Source organism: Lepisma saccharinum, chromosome 12 (genome assembly GCF_977018435.1).
Source record: "Lepisma saccharinum chromosome 12, izLepSacc3.1, whole genome shotgun sequence".
Taxonomy (NCBI): domain Eukaryota; kingdom Metazoa; phylum Arthropoda; class Insecta; order Zygentoma; family Lepismatidae; genus Lepisma; species Lepisma saccharinum.
The window spans coordinates 46639629-46660893 of NC_139240.1; the positions used below are offsets into that span (position 1 = coordinate 46639629).

A 21265-nucleotide genomic window follows, 5' to 3' on the forward strand; every position below is an offset into this window, starting at 1 on the left:
AGAGTTGTATAAAAAGAGAAATAGAAGAAAGACAAAGGACGAGATGAAGGTTAAGAAAATATATATCAAGAAAGGAGATTTGGTGTATTGTAAAACACATCCGATGAGCAAAGCTTCAGAGAAAGCTATCAAAAAGCTATTTTTCATATATGAAGGCCCATATGAAGTGATAAGTACTTTTAGAAATACAGTTCCTCTAAAGCACATAAAAACAGATGTAGAAAGGAGAGAGAATTTAGACAACATTAGAAGATATAATTGTACAGAAGAGAAGAAAGAATGCGTCAAGAAGAAATAATAGACTTGTACGTATAATACAAAGAATTTTATTTCCTAAACAGTATACAAGATATGGTTACATAGAACGATTATTATTTTTTTTTATGTATACGGATAAAAGTAGTCAAGCTACTTTCGGAGGTATGTGCTTATGCCCTGGTACCTGAAAATTAACCCAGGGCGTCAGTTCCGTGAATTTTTTACGGATTCCCCCGCTTTTCTTTGATTCATCCTTGATTTCCATTATTTTTTTAATTACAATAATTCACTGTGACATTGGCAAGAATGTCCCAGTGTGAAGAACCAAATTTGTTCGGTTTTCCTGAACAAAGTTGGTTTCACATCATTCTACAAGGTAAGAAGATTAAGATAAAGGTTAGAAATAGTAGGAAGTAAATAAGTGTTAGTGTTTAACATTAACATTATTTATGATCACAGATACGAAATTACATAAGTGTGTAATTGGGTGGGTAATGTTTTCTTAGGATAAGTTTTATTGTGTGTCGTGTGCATTAGTGTTGATGGATGAGATGAGGAATGGACATTAACACGATTCTATGAATGTTAAGCAGGGTCTATGTTCTAGTATATTATGTTTGAGATAGTGAGAGTATTATTGGCTTTGAGATGTACGTATTAATAGTAGGAAGAGATATGAAAGAACGAGTGGTACCTGATGCAAGGAGACTTGCGGGAGACCAGCAAGAGTTGGTCGGACTGGGATGAACATCGGTACGACGGTTGGTACCCGGGACATCATCAGGAAGGGAAGAAGTAGGGAGGGATTTCCTGGGAAGTATCGGGTACATTAGTACGTTCGGTAGTGGAAATATAGAGAATTGTCAAGAATCAGTGAGAGAAGTTTGCAGTGTGTTTGGTAACGAGAATAAAGAAGGTGGTGTAAGATTACAATTTAAGAAAGAAACGAAAAAGAAGAATCTTGGTTAAATTCGGTTGGTTCCTAGGTCGAGTCCTTGCAGTGTTATCCTTTGCCTTTCTCCGGGGAGACGTAACCTTTTTTCGTTTTGGCGTATCACTGTCTTCTGTATTAGTGTCTCCTTCTTGATGTTCCTGTGGGAGGTTCTGCTTCATTATCCTCTTGGTGATCTTAGTCCTAAGGAGGGATGTCCTGTTGTTGAGTTTGTCGAAGGTGGATTCTTTGTGATCTTCTGGGGGGTATATTACATTCCGGAGGTAGGGGTTGAATGGGGAGGTGAGAGATGCCGGATTTGAAGAGGGAATGTTCCTCTTTCGACACCAGGTTTGTTAAGTCGTTTAGTGACGTAAAGTGCTCGGGATTTCTTATTAACTGGTACGTGTTGAAGTTTGGTAGCTTTTGTCTTAAATCTTTGATTTGTTTGTTTGATGTCTGGCAAAAGAAGGCTTTATGTTCCGGTGTGTCCGTCTCGGTTTTACATTTCAGGCATTTATCAGTCTGTCTGAGGTTGTGCTTATTTAGGTGTTGACCGTAGGGACCGTGTCCCGTTAGGAAATGTATGAGACCTCTCGTGGGATGGAAATGGTCCATCGAAAGTCGTTCTTTTATGTTTGGAAGGAAGCTGTGAAGTCTCCTTCCTTGCGTAGCTTGTGTCCTTGTACATATATAATTTGAAAAAAAAAAATTGTATCTGCATATATATATATATATATATATATATATATATATATATATATATATATATATATATATATTACGACAATTTTTTTATGGCCAACGGAGGGAATATTGTGTTACGTACCCAATAGGACCAAGTAATGTGAATAGTTTGCCAAAGACGAATAGAGATGGCAGCACCAGGCGTGCAAGGTTAAGAATTGGCATAATATATGTGAATAATTTTATAAATAAGAACAAAGCAAATTGGAAAGATGAAAAACAATAGAATATATTATAAGAAGACAAAGAATAAATATGAAAGAAGTAAATTAATATATATATTTTATAAATCAAATCAGTGATCACATGTAAGTTAATATGAAAATTAAGGAAGTCAAAGCACTGATACAAGTTTGTGTCTTTGAAAAGATATTGCATCTGTCTGATTGATTTACCATTCCCATAGGGGAAATTTTGTTTACATCAGTGGCGAGCGCGTTCTGATCGACGCCCCACAGCACTTTTTGGTTGCGCGGTTTAACCGTAGCACCTACTTGGATGCGCGTGTCAATCGTTTGCACCAAGTATACAATCTGTTGTACCTAGTTAGTGGTGGCGCGTTCCAATTCGAGCCCCAAGGGAGGATATTAGTATTATTCCCAAAGCTGAAAGGAAAAAGTTGGAAAAGGATAAAGGAATTCGTTAAATAGTCAAAACCTAAATAAATTGAAATCCAGAGGGAATTTCACAAAGAAGACAAGAAGAAAGTCCAGATCCAGAACGTCCATTAAGAGGGAAGTCCAGATCCTACATATTGAGAAGGAAGTCCCGATCCAGACCGTCCATTGAGAAGGAAGTCCAGATAGAAGAATATACAAATAGAGAAAATAAAATAATAAAAAGCATAGAAGAAAGTAGCTTATCATGTAAATATTCTTACTCCATGTATCCTGTGTTTAAATAATATATTCGTTTAAACGTCTCCATTGGAAGGCATCCTGTCTGCTTTCGTTCTCTACAAAGAACCCTACCCTGTAGATAAGCTAGCTGAGTTTTAAGATTAAGGTTTATGTACCTTTGCACCAAATGAAGGTAGCATAAATAATTGGCGCCATTTATTTATGCTACCTTCATTTGGTGCAAATGTACATAAACCTTAAACTTATAACTCAACTAGCTTATCTACAGGGTAGGGTTCTTTGTAGACAACGAAACCAGACAGGATGCCTTCCAGTGGAGACGTTTAAACGAATATATTATTTAAACACAGGATACATGGAGTAAGAATTTTACATGATAAGCTACATTCTTCCATAATTTTCTCGTTTGCAGTCAATTTTCATCTCAATATTCTTCCTTCGTAATGGGCAGATCTGGATCGGGACTTCCTTCTTAATGGACGGCCTGGATCTGGACTTCCTTCTTGATATGGAGGATCTGGGCTTCCTTCTTAATGGACGTTCTGGATCGGGACTCCTTCTTGGTGGACGATCTGGATCGGAACTTCCTTCTCAATGGACGGTCTGGATCTGGACTTCCTTCTTGATATGGAGGATCTGGACTTCCCTCTGGATTTCAATTTATTTCGGTTTTGACTATTTAACGAATTTCTTTATCCTTTTCCAACTTTTTCCTCTAAGCTTTGGGAATAATACTAATATCCTCCCTTGGGGCTGCAATTGGAACGCGCCACCACTAACTAGGTACAACAGAGTGTATACTTGGTGCAAACGATTTACACGCGCATCCAAGTAGGTGCTACGGTTAAACCGCGCAACCAAAAAGTGCTGTGGGGCGTCGATCAGAACGCGCTCGCCACTAATGTAAACAAAATTTCCCCTATAGGAATGGTAAATCAATCAGACAGATTCAATATCTGTTCAAAGACACAAACTTGTATCAGTGCTTTGACTTCCTTAATTTTCATATTAACTTACATGTGATCATTGATTTGATTTATAAGATATATATATTAATTTAATTCTTTCATATTTATTCTTTGTCTTCTTATAATATATTCTATTGAGTTTCATCTTTCCAATTTGCTTTGTTCTTTTTTGTAAAATTATTCACATATATTTTGCCAATTCTTAACCTTGCACGCCTGGTGCTGCCATCTCTATTCGTCTTTGGCAAACCATTCACACTACTTGATCCTATTGGGTACGTAACACAATATTCCCCCCGTTGGCCATAAAAAAATTATCGTAATATATATATATATATATATATATATATATATATATATATATATATATATATGCAGATACAATTTTTTCAAATTATATATATACAATTTTATTATTTCTTCTTGACGCATTCTTTCTTCTCTTCTGTACAATTATATCTTCTAATGTTGTCTAAATTCTCTCTCCTTTCTACATCTGTTTTTATGTGCTTTAGAGGAACTGTATTTCTAAAAGTACTTATCACTTCATATGGGCCTTCATATATGAAAAATAGCTTTTTGATAGCTTTCTCTGAAGCTTTGTTCACCGGATGTGTTTTACAAAACACCAAATCTCCTTTCTTGATATATATTTTATTAACCTTCTACTCGTCCTTTGTTTTTCTTCTATTTCTCTTTTTATACAGCTCTAATATAACTTTCTTCATTTCGCTCTTTTGCTCCATCATATCTGGCCACTCCAATTCTTCAAACACATATGGTTCCTCCGTGTATCCGAGAAATAATTCAGCAGGGCTTCTTCCTGGTTCTTCTGACAATGCGTTATTTAACAATTTAGTTATTTTATTAACAACAGTTGACCATCGTGTATGTTTATCGTGGCAGTATGTTCTTAACAGTCTGACTATTTCTCCATTGTGTTTGTCAACTACATGCATCGGGCTTACATGTATGCTATTTTAATCTTCTATAATTTCCCATCTTAACCATTTCTGAAGTTCTTCTTCTACAGCATTTATTTTCGCAAAAGGTATCGGATACTGTTTAGATACTATAGGTCTTTCTGTATCTACTTCTATTTCGTAGGAATACCCTCTGGTGAGTCCTGGCTTTTGGCTAAACAAGTTCCTATGTACTAACAAACTTCTTGTAATTGCTTCCTCTCTTCTTTGGAGATATCTTTGCACTCATCAACCTTTTTCTTTATCTCTTCAACAGATGCAGTGTATTCATAATTTTCTTTATTCATTTCACTTTCAATTTCTTCGCATATATCATTTGGTACAGCCTTCATCTGTCCGTACATTAAATTGAGGTTGCCAATGCATTCTTTTCTCTCCATTTCGTTGTTTACAGTTTCCATATGAACATCTAGTCTTTCTTCTTCCAATGACTCTAGATTCAATCTTCTATCTTTGATATAAATATGACCATCATATTTTTCCAAAAATGGTATTCCTAATATCATATCACTTCTTAGACCTTTTACTACGAGGAATCTGACAGGAAAATTTAACCCTTGAAGGTTCATCATTACGCCGACGGTTCCTTGTATTTTATATTCTTCTTTCCCTGCTGCCATGACCAATCTTATTTTATCCCTTTCTGATGCATCTAGACGAGCTTGTGGATATTTTCCTTTTATCCTTTTCCAACAATCATAACTCATTACTTCTACCACACTACCACAATCTATTAGGCACTTTACTTCTAATTCTATAATTTTTGCCTTTACATAAAAAGTTCTAGCTGGCTTCAGGTCATTGAAATTCGGCTCTTCTATTAAACATAATTCAAGACTTTCTCTTTCACTATGTACATTTCTATTTACAATTTCTACCTGCCTTACATTTCTCTCTGTCTTTGCTCTCACACCTGGGGGATGCTGCAAGAGCATTACATGTTTGACCCTCTATTCTCTTCTGCATTCCTTGAATCTTCATCTGCTGTAATTCCCTCTTGGAATCTTCTTGCGTCATTACAATAATTTCTGGCTAATTCTATGGCTTCGTCTCTTTCTACATCCGGAAGTGCATTTCTTCTTTCCATTTCTTCATTGGGCACACTTACTCGGTATTCTCTTTCGTTCTGTTCATATATGTTCCTCCATCGCTGATTTCCTCCTCTTCCGTATCTTCGGAAATTATTTCGGCCTCTCAAGTTTCTCCAATTTCCTCGACATCTATCATCGTTTCTCTCTCTTTCTTCCACAGAGTCTATGTTTCTTTCATATCTTCCATTGTTTCTTCCTACATCTCTTCTTTCTGCACTTGTTCTCTGGTTTCTAACTTCTATTCTTCTTACATCAAATTCTTGTCTCCGGAACTTTGGTTTTGAGCGCCCTTCTTCTTCTGAATGTTGCCTCTTTCCATAGAATCTTCCTTCCTTATCGTTCCAGGAATTCTGAGTTTTTGTTAGCACATCTTCGGTTCTTAGATATTCAATCAAATCATCAACTGCTTTTATCTTAACCGCTGCTATAGCTCTCTGTATTCTTAATGGCAATGTTTGGACAACTTGTTTAACCAGCTCCTCTTCACTGCATCCTTCCTTTAGGTTTTTGAAGCTTCTAAGAGTCTCCCATGTATGTTCTTCCAGGCTGTCGACTTTTGACCAATCTACATATCTTCTTTTTAATGCTTCTAGCTGCCTTTCCTTTATGTCTTCACTGCAGTAGTAGTTCAGGAATTTTCGGCTGAAATCCTTAAAATTTCTAAATTTGTGCTCATTTAGTTGATACCATCCTGCTGCCGACTGTTCAAAACATGTCTCTATGACGTTCAAAATCATTCCTTCGGGGATCCTCATAAGTCTGACATTTGTTGTTAGTTCCCTTAAAAACTTTCTAGGACATTTATCAGATATATTCCCATTGAATTTTGGAAGATGCTGCAATTCTTGTGGCCTAGGTATCCTGGTCCTATAGTTCTCGTCTCTCGGGAATTCATTTTCCAATATGTCTAAGAGCCTATCATTATTATTTCCATCTTCGCTATTCTTCCATTTCCTTTTATTGTGACCTCCCGCTATTCTATATCTCTTATGCTTCTCTTCTTCCTCCGTCGTCGATTCATCGCTTGAACTCTCTTCTCTCAGCTCTTTCTTAACCTTCGTTTCTTCACTTTCTCGAAACCTAGGATTTATGTTTCCTTCTTTGATGAATGGCTTTCTTAACTTTCTTTCCACTTCTTCTACTTTCTTTTCTGTCTTCTCTATCTTTGACACTGCCCCATTTAATTTTCTGTCTAATTCCTTTCCTTTCTTATCTGCTGCATTAATTTTATTTTGATTTTCCGCAATGTCCTTCTCCATACTGCTAGTTTTTTCTTGTACTTCTTGCAGTTCCCGCGTACTTACTTCTCTCAGTTTTAGAACTTCCTTTTCCATTCTATTGCGTGTTTCCCAGCTTCTATCTTCCATTAGGACCTTTGCTTCCTCTATCTTGCTTTCATTTTCATCTACTCTAGAAGATACTGCTTCTATTTGCGATTTATTTTCAACAATTTTTTCTTTCCATACTGTTGGTTCTGTATATATTCTCCTCTCTAAGTTTTGAAACTTCTTCCTCGATCGTCCTATTTATATCCACGCTTTTGTTTTCAATTAGCAGTGTTGTTTCTTCTATCTTCTTTTCCAATGATCTTCTATTTTCTTCACATTTCTCGGTTATTATCTCGTACATTTTCTTGCTTTCATTTCTTACTGCTTCTAATTTTCTACTATTTTCATCGAGCCTTTCTTTCACTTCCTTGTTATTTTCTTCTAAATTTTCTTCTACTGTTCTATTACTCTCATCAATCTTCTCCTTCAATTCTCTGTTATTTTCATTTATCTGCATTGACAGCTTTTGGAACATTTCCATCAAGTTTATTTCTTCTGTCTTCTTCTGCTTTTCTTTTAGCTTTTCCTTCTTGCATTCCTTACATGTATAATCTTCTTCCCTTTTACTTATTGATATGTATTTCTCCTTTCTTATTCCTTCGAACGTCCAATGTTTCATTTCCTTGCATGTGACACAGAAAATAATTTCTTCCTTATTTCCTTCCTCTCCGCAGCAAATGAAAGTATCCCTTTTTTCTCCGTCTTCCTTCATTGTAGCTTCCTCATTCTCATTTCCATCTTTATCCTTTTCCTCCATTTTCAATTATTCTTTCTCTCTTCGCTGTCTGGTTCCTAATTCTCTAGCCCCAAAAGTTGGTCGCCATTTATTTATGCTACCTTCATTTGGTGCAAAGGTACATAAACCTTAATCTTAAAACTCAGCTAGCTTATCTACAGGGTAGGGTTCTTTGTAGAGAACGAAAGCAGACAGGATGCCTTCCAATGGAGACGTTTAAACGAATATATTATTTAAACACAGGATACATGGAGTAAGAATATTTACATGAAAAGGTACATTCTTCTATAATTTTCACGTTTACAGTCAATTTTCATCTCAATATTCTTTTATTATTTATTTTCTCTATTTGGATATTCTTCTATTTGTACTTCCTTCTCAATGGACGGTCTGGATCGGAACTTCCTTCTCAATGGACGGTCTGGATCTGGACTTTATTCTTGTCTTTTTTGTGAACTTCCCTCTGGATTTCAATTTATTTAGGTTTTGACTATTTAACGAATTCCTTTATCCTTTTCCAACTTTTTCCTTTAAGCTTTGGGAATAATACTAATATCCTCCCTTGGGGCTGCAATTGGAACGCGCCACCACTAACTAGGTACAGTGGGATCCATGAGTATTATCATGCAAATTGTCCATCACCATGTTCGTGTACTTTATTTGACCCAATAAGAGCTTTAAGAATTAAAAGAAAACTCAAAACATGATGTTGATAACTTCTGCACCAGCATACATAAAAATCCATTGCTTAAAAACACACAGGATGTAAGAGAAAAAATTAATGAAAATGGTCATGGACAATTTGCACGGTAATACTCATGGATCCCACTGTACAACCAAGTGCATACTTGGTGCAAACGCTTGACACGCGCATCCAAGTAGGTGCTACGGTTAAACCGCGCAACCAAAAAGTGCCGTGGGGCGTCGATCAGAACGCGCTTGCCACTGATGTAAATCAATCAGACAGATGCAATATCTTTTGAAAGACACAAACTTGTATCAGTGCTTTGACTTCCTTAATTTTCATATTAACTTACATGTGATCACTGATTTGATTTATAAAATATATATATTAATTTACTTCTTTCATATTTATTCTTTGTCTTCTTATAATATATTCTATTGTTTTTCATCTTTCCAATTTGCTTTGTTCTTATTTATAAAATTATTCACATATATTATGCCAATTCTTAACCTTGCACGCCTGGTGCTGCCATCTCTATTCGTCTTTGGCAAACTATTCACATTACTTGGTCCTATTGGGTACGTAACAGAGAGGAAAGAAGAGTTTAAAGGATTCTTGTTGGGAAACCTGATGGTAGAAGACCAGTAGGAAGGCCAAGACGAAGATAGAGGGATAATGTTGAGATGGACCTAAAGGAAATCGACAGGGATGGAAAAGAGTATATAGATCTTGCTCAGGAAAGGGACAGATGGAAGGCCTGTGTTGCTGCAACCATGAACCTTTGGGTTTAAGAAGGCTAGAGAGTTAGTTAGGTAAACTACGAAATAATTGTTAATACTTACAAAAAGGTAATGGTAATTTTTACAATAGTGGGATGGCAATCTACAGTCAACGTTTCTGCAGTTTAATAACTCTATACTTCTACGATGATATTTACAATTCTCTATCGTTAAAATTTGTCATGGATACCTTCCTGTGAATAAAATCGACTTACAACATCAATTCTTAACAAAGAACAGGCAATCTAATATAATCCTTTTGTATCAAACTGAATTTATGTAAACTTGTTCACATCATGAACGTATATCCTAGTATAAAAAAACCAGTAATGCTGACCTATTTACATTTACAGTTGCAAAATAGTTTATTTTCTTTCAAACTTACATTTTTTCTATATATCCTTCTTATTGCTTATGTTGAATCAACTTGTAGGCCTCCCAGATCTTTAGTTTCCTATTTAGAAAACCTTAGCACCATCTTGTGGTGAGTAGACAAAGCATCTGTGTATATCGCCCAACACCTCGAGCCGAGGGGTACTATAGGACACAAAAAGGCAAGGTGACTTTGAACCGCTCAATAGCAAGCCATCTTAAATTCAAGTAACTACCGATTAAATATCGTTTTGAGAGAATATAGTATCAGTAAGGTACTCTCTTCAGTATAACTCAGTATGCAGAAACAGCGGATATTTTTTTTTCTGGAGCTACATCCCCGAGGATAAATATCATCAAGCGCGACTAACGTATACACGCATTTTTTTTTCGGAGGCGGCTGGAATTGCAAAAGTGGAAATTTCATTAGTGCGTATCGGGTAGGAACGAGTTCTTTACTGCTTTCATTTGAAAATTTTGATTTTCTCAAGATTCCGGGAAGGGCTGTAGCTAGTGATGTGCCGTAGACTATAAGTTTACGTCTACATGCGTTGTCTACGCGTAGACTACGTAGACAATCTAAAGTGCATTAAAATTAATTTTCAAGAGTTTCATGAAAAGAAAGTGACATTTTCAACTATATTGGTTCCTAACGAACTGAAAAGAATCCTATTTACAATAAAATTTCTCTTCTCCTCTATTATCAACTGTGGAAGAAGATAAATAGTATGCAAAAGAAACAACAGATGGCAGTCGTGAGGCAAAATTAGTCTTTTCCCCATAAAACACTAAAATATTTCCTATCTTAGGGTTTTTCCTAGGTGAGAAATTGTTCGAATTTGGAAGAAAGAGTATGAACAGTTCTCTTCACACGTCAGCAACTGATACGCAGTATAATTAACTTTAATTCCACGGCGCCCCTTGCTAAGTTATCACCTTTTGCCATGTTGCAGGGGCGCCGACTTGTCAAAATTATTGCGGGGGCTCTGATCACTGAAATAAATGAATGACTCGCTCCCTCCCTTTTTTAAAAATAAAAATTACGTCTTCGTATAGCAGTTTTTAAGCAGCAATTATATTCCTCATGCAAATGAAATGTAACATGAAAAACGTTTAGAAAATGTTTCAAAGTCGCTTTATGTCTTTTGTGTCTGCACATTTGTTTTTCTTAGATAACAATTAACATTTTTATTGAAAAGTATGTATTTACATTAAGAGGCCAACCTAACAGTTTTATGCCGGTCTCGGTAGCCGAAGTTGGGTGGTCGACTCAACTCGCTTTGATCCAGGGGTCTCGGGTTCGAGTCCCGGCGAGGACATGGATGTGTCTTAATGTCCGCAACAGACATGTGATGGGTTGAAAATAACCTGAGTGTTGACGTACCCATAAAATAACGAATATTTACAATATTTAACAGTTTTATTTAATTATTTACATAAATGCTAACACAAATAGCAGAAAAATAAGTTTTACTTTTTTGTTCTTGGTACAATATTTAATTTTTTAAATTTAATTTTACAATAATAAAAAAACAGATAGCATGTACACTAAGATATAAAGTGACATACACAACAAAAACATATAAACATGATTTGAAAATAAAGCAAAAGTAGTGTTGCCCACGAGACGAGACTTTGGCCTGTCTCGTCTCGTGGAAATGCTGTGAAATGCTGTCTCGTCTCGAAAATATTCGTTTGTCTCGGGACACATGATCAATCTCGTCTCGTCTCGAATTTTTAAAAGCCTGTCCCGTCTCGTCCCGTGGGCAACACTAAGGAAAAGTTGCTCTACGCACTGGGTTATTTTTTTATGAACTCATTAACGAGCGGTCTCAGGTCCAAATTATCAAGCACAGTTTGATGTATGTGGAGTACCGCTAAGCTGCTTAGTCTCTTCTGTCCCATTGTAGATCTCAAATATGTCTTCAGTCGGCGAATAGCACTGAATGACCTTTCGCCTGTGGCTGTCGTCACTGGCACAGTGCGGAGGACCATCATGAATTTGGCAACTTCAGGCAGAAACTCCTGGAGGGTACTGTCTTACAAAAGAAACTTCCTTATGTCACGCATGGTAGTTAGAACCACTTTCTTCTGTTTGGCGATATCACCAAGCATGGACATGTGTAAGGAGAGCCTATCGGCATCCAAATCTTGGCGAAAAAATTCTCGCGTTTGCTGAAAGTTTGTTGTGCAACTGTTCACAGCTGAGATACATTCTTTCTCTACGGATGTTACTTTTTGTAGGCCTGTAGATTCATGTCATTGTTTAACACATGATTTTGCTGTGTTACACACGTCAGTGTATATTGATTTATAATACTATTTTGGAGTGTAGAACTTGTGAGGTTTGGCAGCATTAGGTTTTTCAAGTCTCTTAGGGACGTGACGTTGCCGGGGCAATTCTGGCTCATCAACGAGGCTGGGTTTGCCCTCTGTGCATTTTGACCTCTGCCAGAACTGCTCAAAACCCATTCGCTTTTCTTGAAAGATGTCAGTCAAGTATTTTAGTTTTCATCCCACTTCTGTAGCATCAATGTGTGGAAACTGAATCTTACAGTTTACCTCTTCTATTGGACCCATCACATGGCAGTAGAGGGAGAGAAAGAAAAATGTCTTGAAGTGAAGCATTGTCTCCAGGTATCCAGCACATTTTGATGCTGCGTCAGTAGAATCTTCTTCAGAAAATTTCTCAAGAAAATTGAGAAGGTTTTCGTAGTTCCTTAAGATCTGTTGCATACTAGAGGCTCTCAACGTCCACCGACGAGGGCAAAGTGGTCGCAGTCCAGTATGGCCAGCCTTCTCATTCACATCAATAATATTCCTAAATATTTTCATTCTTTTAGGGGATTCCCAAACAGTCTTGAAGAAGTCGTTGGCTAAATTTATTATGTCTCTGATTAATATATTATAATTATATTCTTAGTATGTAGTAATAAGACATGTGTTTTGCTGTCTCCGGTCATAGCCCCCCCAAAGTTGATGGTTTGGCGATCTCAGCCCCCCAAAGTTGATGGTCTAGAACATTTCAAATGTGTATTTAAAGTTAAGATCATGTGGCACAATTCAGAGTAAACTTTACAAGAGAAGCAAAATAATAAATTAGATCCTCTTAAGCAAAATTATTGGGGGGGCTCTGCCCCCACATTGTTAACATTGGGGGGCTCGAGCCCCCCAAGCCCCATGGAGTCGGCGCCTATGCCATGTTGTTTACATAGATTACGTTATCTACGTGTATAAAATAGTCTACGTGTAGAATGTAGACTATCGTTGTTTACGCGTAGACGCACATCACTGGCTGTAGCCCATAGGCGTAGTTTTGCCTGTCCGCTTGGGGGGGCTAGCTGGGGCTAACTTCATTCATGCTTTTATCCATTACAAAAATTATCACAGGCATTCTCCTTGGGAGACAGGTCATCACCACATTATCTTATCCAAAAGAAATGGAATTGTTAAAAGGAATAAATACGCTATTATAGATGGTTGTAGATTTATTAAAGAACACATTTCTTCTTTAGAATAAGGAAGGTATAATTTTAGTTAGTGATAATATTAAAGGGTAATCCTGTGTACAGGTACTGAGGAAATTATAATGCTGCAAGGCATTTAATAGGACAATCTACGTACATAGGTAATGGAATAGTAAAAATTTAAATTTCCTTAATTTCTATTCAACGAAACTTCGCATTTTCCTAACTTTACTACAAGTGAGAACCACTTGCGACTAGATTCGTGAAGAAAACTTGAAGACTAACTCAGAGAGGAGAGAGGGGATGAACTTAGTTGGTTTGCTATCTTCATAATCTTATAAATGTTTGCAAAGAGCTCCCCAGAATACTATTTAGTAGGCTGCAATTAGTTTCCATTCATTTAAACCTCACATGCATATCTTTTTACCAACATACAATGCATGCTTATAATTGGACGTTATTTGCATAATAAAGGCCACCCGCGAGATTTTTCTTCGGGGGGGGGGGGGGGGCAGCAGTACATAAAGTGGAGGTAAGGTGGGGTGATGCTTTTCCTCAGTTTAGAGAATTCTCATATAGCACCCACCACCAGGATAATTTGCATAGGCATTTAATCTGCCATCTTTCACCGCACCCCTCGTCTATGCTTTCAAAATTTGAATTGTATGAAGCGTTTCCAGATATCTCCACCCCCTCTGCGGGCGCCCTTTGCTTAATATCTAATCGACCAGAAACCAATGGCTTTCTAAGTTTCGTTGATTCAGATTATAGTCCAGTACCGCATATTGGCAAATCAGTAACCAAATAAGAATGAACAGGAATGTATAAATGTTGCCAACATTCAATGAGCAGCGATGTGTATAAAAAATGCTTAACGAAATCATGTGTATTTTTATGGGACTCTGAAATTAAGTGAACTAAACTGGAACACTATAAGTATTATGACGCTTTTGAATCTTAAGAAATTTCTATTCAAGAAGTGAATTAAGGGAAGGAAGAATTAAGGACTATTAAAAAAATTGAGAACCTCGCAAATTACTGAATTATCGCGAGTGTGTCGGGGTACTTCTAATCTTGGTCTCTATGTAGGATTAAGGATAAATTCATTTTTTAATTAAAAGAATTACCATTTGTGCCTGAAAATAAGGTCTGAATGAAACAATATATATATAAAAAGAACATGCACTAATAAATGATAGTATGGCGGATGTAGAAAGTTGTTATCTGTAGGCGAAATATTATTTAATTATCCTGAAAACTAGGCTCTTAAATAAGGAACGAAGGAAGAACGGATTGACATCATTCTGTTGGTTAGGAGTGGTACCACCCGTCATGTAGCACGTACATGCAATGCAACCCACAGAACGCAGATAACCCATGGCACAGTGGCCAAACTTATCACGAAATTCAGAAGGACAGGTTCCGTCGCCGACGAAAGCAGGCCTGGAAGACCAAAGACAGCAACAGATGAAAGGAGGGTAACGCAGGTGCCACGGTGTCATAGGTTATCTGCGTTCTGTGGGTTGCATTGAATGTACGTGCTACATGACGGGTGGTACCACTCCAAGCCAACAGAATGATGTCAATCCTTTCTTCCTTCGTTAGTGGCATCTCTTTTTCATTGGTTCACCTGCCTGAAAAGGAAAAATAAACATTAGTCACCGTTTTCAAAATTTGTATGGAGACTTATGACTCACCCTGTATATATATCCATATATTTGTACATTACTGTCTTTTAAAGAAATAATAGATGTATTTTGAACTTAGCTTATTTTAAAATCGAATACCAGATTTGAAGTTAGTAGCTAAAAATCTGTAAGGAAGATCCTATTTCGTGGGAATTTTGTTGTTAAACCATAAATTTTGTACAGCAATATATTGAAATGAATGATTCGTTCATTAGCAGTGGCATACTTAGGAACCAGCAGAGGGGGTGTTGTAGGGTATCACTTATTGCACACCGTATTGAGCTCCTTCATATACTGACGTCACTATAAATGTTCGTATTGTGAGGATAGGCATGTTAGATTTAGTGCTCTTAACATAAATGATACGAGTACCTTTCTGGTCAATCCTCGAAAAATTGCAGTGTATTTACCGTATTTATGCTACGAGCATTGAACGTAACATGCCTAATCTATGAACGAAAACAATACATCAGTCGACGAAGGAGCTCAATACGATGTGCGATAAGAGACCTGCTGTTGTAACTCATCCTTTGATCAAACTTCCGTGAAAGGAAAGACCGTTAGATTCACGAAAAGATGGTAATATGTACTAACTGCTACCGAAAATAAGCTATAATTTCCAGATACGATAGTTCCGAGCACGCCACTGTTCATGATGGATTGAAAGGAACATCGAATACAATTCTTATTTTTCTACTTCCAGGAAAGCGGTTAGAGCAGCGATTGTCCTGTTGCCGCTTCTGGGAATCACCAACTTCATCGGTATGGTCCATGCGCCTCTTGCGGGAAGGGCCATTGGCTTTGCTGTGTGGTCCTACGTCACCAACTTCTTGACGTCATTTCAAGGCTTCTTCATTGCTCTTCTCTACTGCTTCTTCAACAAAGAGGTAAGTAATCAGCATATTTCGGAAAGCTACATATATGCTTTTAGAGAAACTGGATTAAAAGTTAGTTCTTTCAAAATTAGGGAAAGTTGCCATCTCTGAACTTGACTCTCACTGTAAATGTAAAGAAGCTTTCATCTTCTTGATTACGTAGATGTATAATCAGAGTCTGCCAAGTTCTCAATTGACAACTTTGAACTTAAGTAATACCGTAATGAAGGGTAAGCCTGTACATTTTCTAAAACCTTCTGATACACTTATTCTAGCAGCTGCCTACTCTTCTTAGGCATTTCAAATATGCAAAGTCAAGTGCTAACAGACTTCCTGGAGTGTTGATGTAGCAAACTAGCAGACAGGTAAACAGGCAGGAATTTTGCTAAGAGAATAGGAAGTCAGAACTTGACGAATCGGCATGGAGCAAGTTTCCACTGGTAGGGAAATAGAAGAGAAAAGGTATGCAATCACTCTTTGGATTGATTTGGAATAGTCAACAGCTCTCTTCGGTTTTGTCTTCGAACAGTCAGTTTTCCTGACTTAGCTTGAGAAGCAAGCCTTCAGTACAGGCTTACACTTCGTTCTTGGATTCGATCATCAGACTTCACGTTAGACATGTAATTGGCCTACCCTCACCATGTATGATTCAGTGCACTTTACCACCAAGCTCACTATGAGCAGCAAGTTGCTCTACCGTCTAGGATGAATGATTAAGTGAGCTACATTCCCAATAAGATCCCTCATACCTAAGGGTATGATACGATACTAGATAGAAATTTTCCCTCATTATCTTTTGTGGATCCAGTTTGTATAGGCTCTAACAATACCAAGACTCATTATTTAAAAAAGCTTTATTGGCAGTGTCCATTGTGCAAGTGGTTCTGAGCCATTCCATGTGAAAGTGGACAAACAATATTAATTCATTTCTATTGAAAATATCACTTACTATGTATGAAATAAAAGGGAAGACTATGCAGAATTTGGAATTATTAATACAAACATTAGTTTCATGGCTTTTAAGTAGCATATTGTTTCAAACCTATTAGTTTATATAGTAGAAATTGGATTTCATGTGTGGTGTTTGCACTTAATTTTATTTCAATATGATACACTATTATACCATAAGAAAACTAAAATAATTCAAATTTCGTTCTAATTGTCTCATTTATTGTTTCTATATCTTAAGCTCTGAAATATCCTATTTCATTTCTGATACAAACCTTAGTTTGAATAATCTATTTGTGATAATTTTCATAGCCTTTACATTGTTCCATAATCCTACATGTGCATGATGTTACACCCGTCACAGGCAAAAAATGTAGATAAAAACAAGTACGTAGTAATATTTTTAGAAACTAAAAACATCTAAATGTCGAATAAAGTTCGCTTTGTAAAAATATAATAGAATTGTTTCAGTAAATCCATATATTTCACAGAGTTTTCTGAAAGACTGAGGAAACTCATAAAGTCATGTCTCAGAGGTGTCACACCCGTCTCAAGTACAATCAATGTATTTTCTGGAGCTGAGAATTGAGATGAGTGAGGAATATTCTGAAATTAAATACCTTTCATCAAAGAAAATGAAATTACATGAATTAATAGAGTTACATATTTGAAGGTGCAAAGAAAATAATTTAAAAATGAATGTAATTTTGTCTCAATGTCACACCCGTGCAAAGAAATTCCCCTTAGAAAATCTAGTTAAATTGTCATATTTCTCATAACTATACAGGGTGTCTCAAAAGTAATAGCGCAAACTGACACAGGTGAAAGTACACGATAATAGAAGCAAAAAAGTCTCAGTAAACATGGGTCTGCAAACGAGCAGTTTTCGAGATAATCGGGAATTTCTGATTGCAAGCCGCCACTGACTTCATTGTTTGTAAACGTCGTCCTAGTTGGTAAAATGCTTTCGAACACCCCCTGTTCATTTCGCAATTGGTCACAAGCATGTACAATTCTCTGTCTGATTGTATCCATTCTGCTTCATTACAACGCACCTCTCGGAAATGTTCTGTTCTGTGTTAAGATGCCTTTTAAAATAAAATAAAACTTTGTCATTAACATTTATATAACTTCCTTTGGGCTCAAATATGCCAATACTCTAATAATTTTAACTCACCACACATAACTCACATTTTTCTAAATAGTTTATATGAATTTGTCAAAATTTTAGCTTCATATAACCCAGATCCTTGGCGTAAGTTAATAGCAGAAGTTGTTCAGAATTCACTGTATATATTGGTATCTGAATTGGTTAAGCATAGGTAGGAAATGTCAAAGTTTGTGGTCTGATACCTGTATTTGGTGTCGTGTGTGCAATAATCAGTTTTTCATTTTCTGTACAGGTGCGAGCGGTCCTACAGAAAAGCTGGCACAATCACTGGTCGCAGAGGAATCTCAATAGGCATCCTATGGGTTATTCATCAAGTCTGCACGAGTACAACTCCTGTCTACAAGAGATGCCAAGGTGATATACGGCTGCAGAAGTCCTAGAGCCTGTACATTACACCACAGGTTTCACGGGACAAAACTCCACGATGCAACAGCAGTTCTGAAAGGAAATTCAGGAGACTTAGCCAAAGGGATTCATAGGGGGAAATTCCGACGATGAAGCACCAGTTGTGAAAGGAAATTCAGAGGACTCTGCGAAATAAGAATTCGTGGGATAAAATAAATTCAGAAGACTTAGCCAACGAGATTCGGGGGGGGGGGGGAATTCCGCCGATACAGCAGCAGTTGTGAAAGGAAATTCAGGAGACTTAGCTAATCAGAATTCATGGGGGGAAATTCCGACGATGCAGAAGCAGTTCTGAAAGGGTAATCTGGACACTTTGTGAAATATAACTTAGTAGGACTAAACCCCAACGATTTAGCAGCAGTTCTGAAAGGTTAATCAGGACATTTTGTTAAATAAAACTTCGTAGGACGAAACTCCGACAATGCAGCAGCAGTTCTGAAAGGGTAGTCAGGACACTTTGTGAAATTAAACTTCGTAGGCGACACTCCGACGATTTAGAAGCAGTTCTGAAAGAGGAATCAGGACACGTTGTGAAATAAAACGTCGTAGGACGAAACTCCGATGATGCAGCAGCAGTTCTGAAAGGGTAATCAGGACACTTTGTGAAATTAAACTTCGTTGGACGATACTCCGGCGATTTAGAAGCAGTTCTGAAAGGGTAATCAGGACACTTTGTGAAATAAAACGTCGTAGGACGAAACTCCGATGATGCAGCAGCAGTTCTGAAAGGGTAATCAGGACACTTTGTGAAATAAAACTTTGTAGGACTAAACCCCAACGATTTAGCAGCAGTTCTGAAAGTGTAATCAGGACACTTTGTGAAATAAAACTTTGTAGGACGAAACTCCGACGATGCAGCAGCAGTTCTGAAAGGGTAGTCAGGACACTTTGTGAAATAAAACTTCGTAGGACGATACTCCGGCGATTTAGAAGCAGTTCTGAAAGGGTAATCAGGACACTTTGTGAAATAAAACGTCGTAGGACGAAACTCCGATGATGCAGCAGCAGTTCTGAAAGGGTAATCAGGACACTTTGTGAAATAAAACTTTGTAGGACGAAACTCCGACGATGCAGCAGCAGTTCTGAAAGGGTAGTCAGGGCACTTTGTGAAATTAAACTTCGTAGGCGAAACTCCGACGATTTAGAAGCAGTTCTGAAAGGGGTTCAGGACAATTTGTGAAATTAAACTTCGTAGGACGAAACTCCGACAATGCATCAGCAGTTCTGAAATGTAGTCAGGACGCTTTGTGAAATAAAACTTCGTAGGACGAAACTCCGACGATGCAGCAGCAGTTCTGAAAAGGAAATCAGGACACTTTGTGAAATAAAACTTTGTAGGACGAAACTCCGACGATGCAGCAGTTCTGAAAGGGAAATCAGGACACTTTGTGAAATAAAACTTTGTAGGACGAAACTCCGACGATGCAGCAGCAGTTCTGAAATGGTAATCAGGACTCTTTGTGAAATAAAACTTTGTAGGACGAAACTCCGACGATGCAGCAGCAGTTCTGAAAGTGGAACCAGGAAACTTTGTGAAATAAAACTTCGTGTGGTAAAACTCTGGCGTTTCAGCACGGATAGGGGGAATCAGAATACTCTTGAAATAGAACTTCGTGGTGAAGCTCCGACGATTCAGCAGCCGTTCTGAAAAGTTCATGTGATATTAGACTTCTTAAGGTGAAACTCCGAAGATACAGCAGTTCTTTCTGAAAGGGAGGCCAGGAAACTTTGTGAAATAAGACTTCTTGATGCAAAACTCCGACGATGCAGCAGCAGTTCTGAAAGCTGAATCAGGATACTTTGTGAAACAAAAGTTCGTGAGCAGTTATGAAAAGAGGACCAGGAAACTTTTGAAATATAACTTTGTGTGCTGAAGCTCCGACGATTCAGTAGCAATTCTGAAAGGAAGACCAGAAAACTTTGTTAATTTAGACGTCTTGTGGCAAAACTCTGACGATTCAGCAGCAGTTATGAAAATGGGACCAGGAAACTTTGTGAATGAAGACTTCTTGGGGCAAAACTATGACGATTCAGCATCAGTTCTGAAAGGCGGGTCAGGAAACTTTGTGAAATAAGACTTCGCACATTCTTCATTGAGTGTTCGAATATACATATACTTTTTAAAACCGTGGCAACCTTTGTAGAAAATTGAAAACAGAACATGGTCGTCAATTTTTTTGAATATGATAAGGTTGAAATATAATGTTTGTAGACCTAATCGTTTCAAAGACGGGAGTAAATTGTTAGTTTGTTGATCTGATAAAAAACTTATAAGATGTTGATACCTTATTAATGAGAGTTCTAACATTCCTGGTTGTCTGTTATTTTAAACACCAAATTCGACGAAAACGTGCACTTCAAATTCCGTTCTTACGGGAAAGGAAATAAAATTAATGAAAATGTAAAATATGATATTCTTGTATATCTCTTTAGTGGTTGCATGGTATATCGTTATGGAGGTGATGTTGATAAGTTGGAATTTTAATGAAGATCAAGTAAAAAATATTTCAACCTATCGAGTTTGTAATGCCTTTTGAGACCCTTTCTGCCGCTACGGATTTGCAATGCAGGGTCAATACCGAATATCAGGAGTTCTGACCAGGATTGAACCCGGAAACATTCGCGCCAAAAGGCAAGGACGCTAGCCATTCGGCTGCCTGGGATAAATCTCTAAATACCACACAATAATGCATATTTTGGCAAAAAACAGTTATTTGTCAAAGTTTTTTTCCGGTAGACGATAGAGATGACAGACTGGTCCACCAGAAGTCGGGCGACTTTGACATCCATCATCACCGTACAGATACAATTCACACATGAATATATTTTCCAATAAAGCAAGATTCAAACGAAGATTGCACTCCTTATGAATAAACATACGTTATTTAGCTACCCTGCCGTTGCGCTTTCGTATATTAATTTCTAGATTCAGTATAAAGTAATTTTCGGAAACTTATGACTTATCACCAGTGG

General features: G+C 37.3%; 1 protein-coding gene across 1 annotated transcript in view; it reads left to right on the top strand.

Moving 5' to 3' along the window:
- Positions 1–20637, top strand: part of LOC145996043 (PDF receptor-like) — a 93161-nt gene extending 72524 nt beyond the window's left edge. Inside the window, exons 11-12 of the mRNA XM_083132251.1 lie at positions 15597–15780; positions 18120–20637. Of these exons, the coding sequence (XP_082988377.1) occupies positions 15597–15780; positions 18120–18245 (310 nt within the window). The 3' untranslated portion in view covers positions 18246–20637. The remainder of the gene's footprint in view (positions 1–15596; positions 15781–18119) is intronic.
- Positions 20638–21265: the final 628 nt, after the last annotated feature.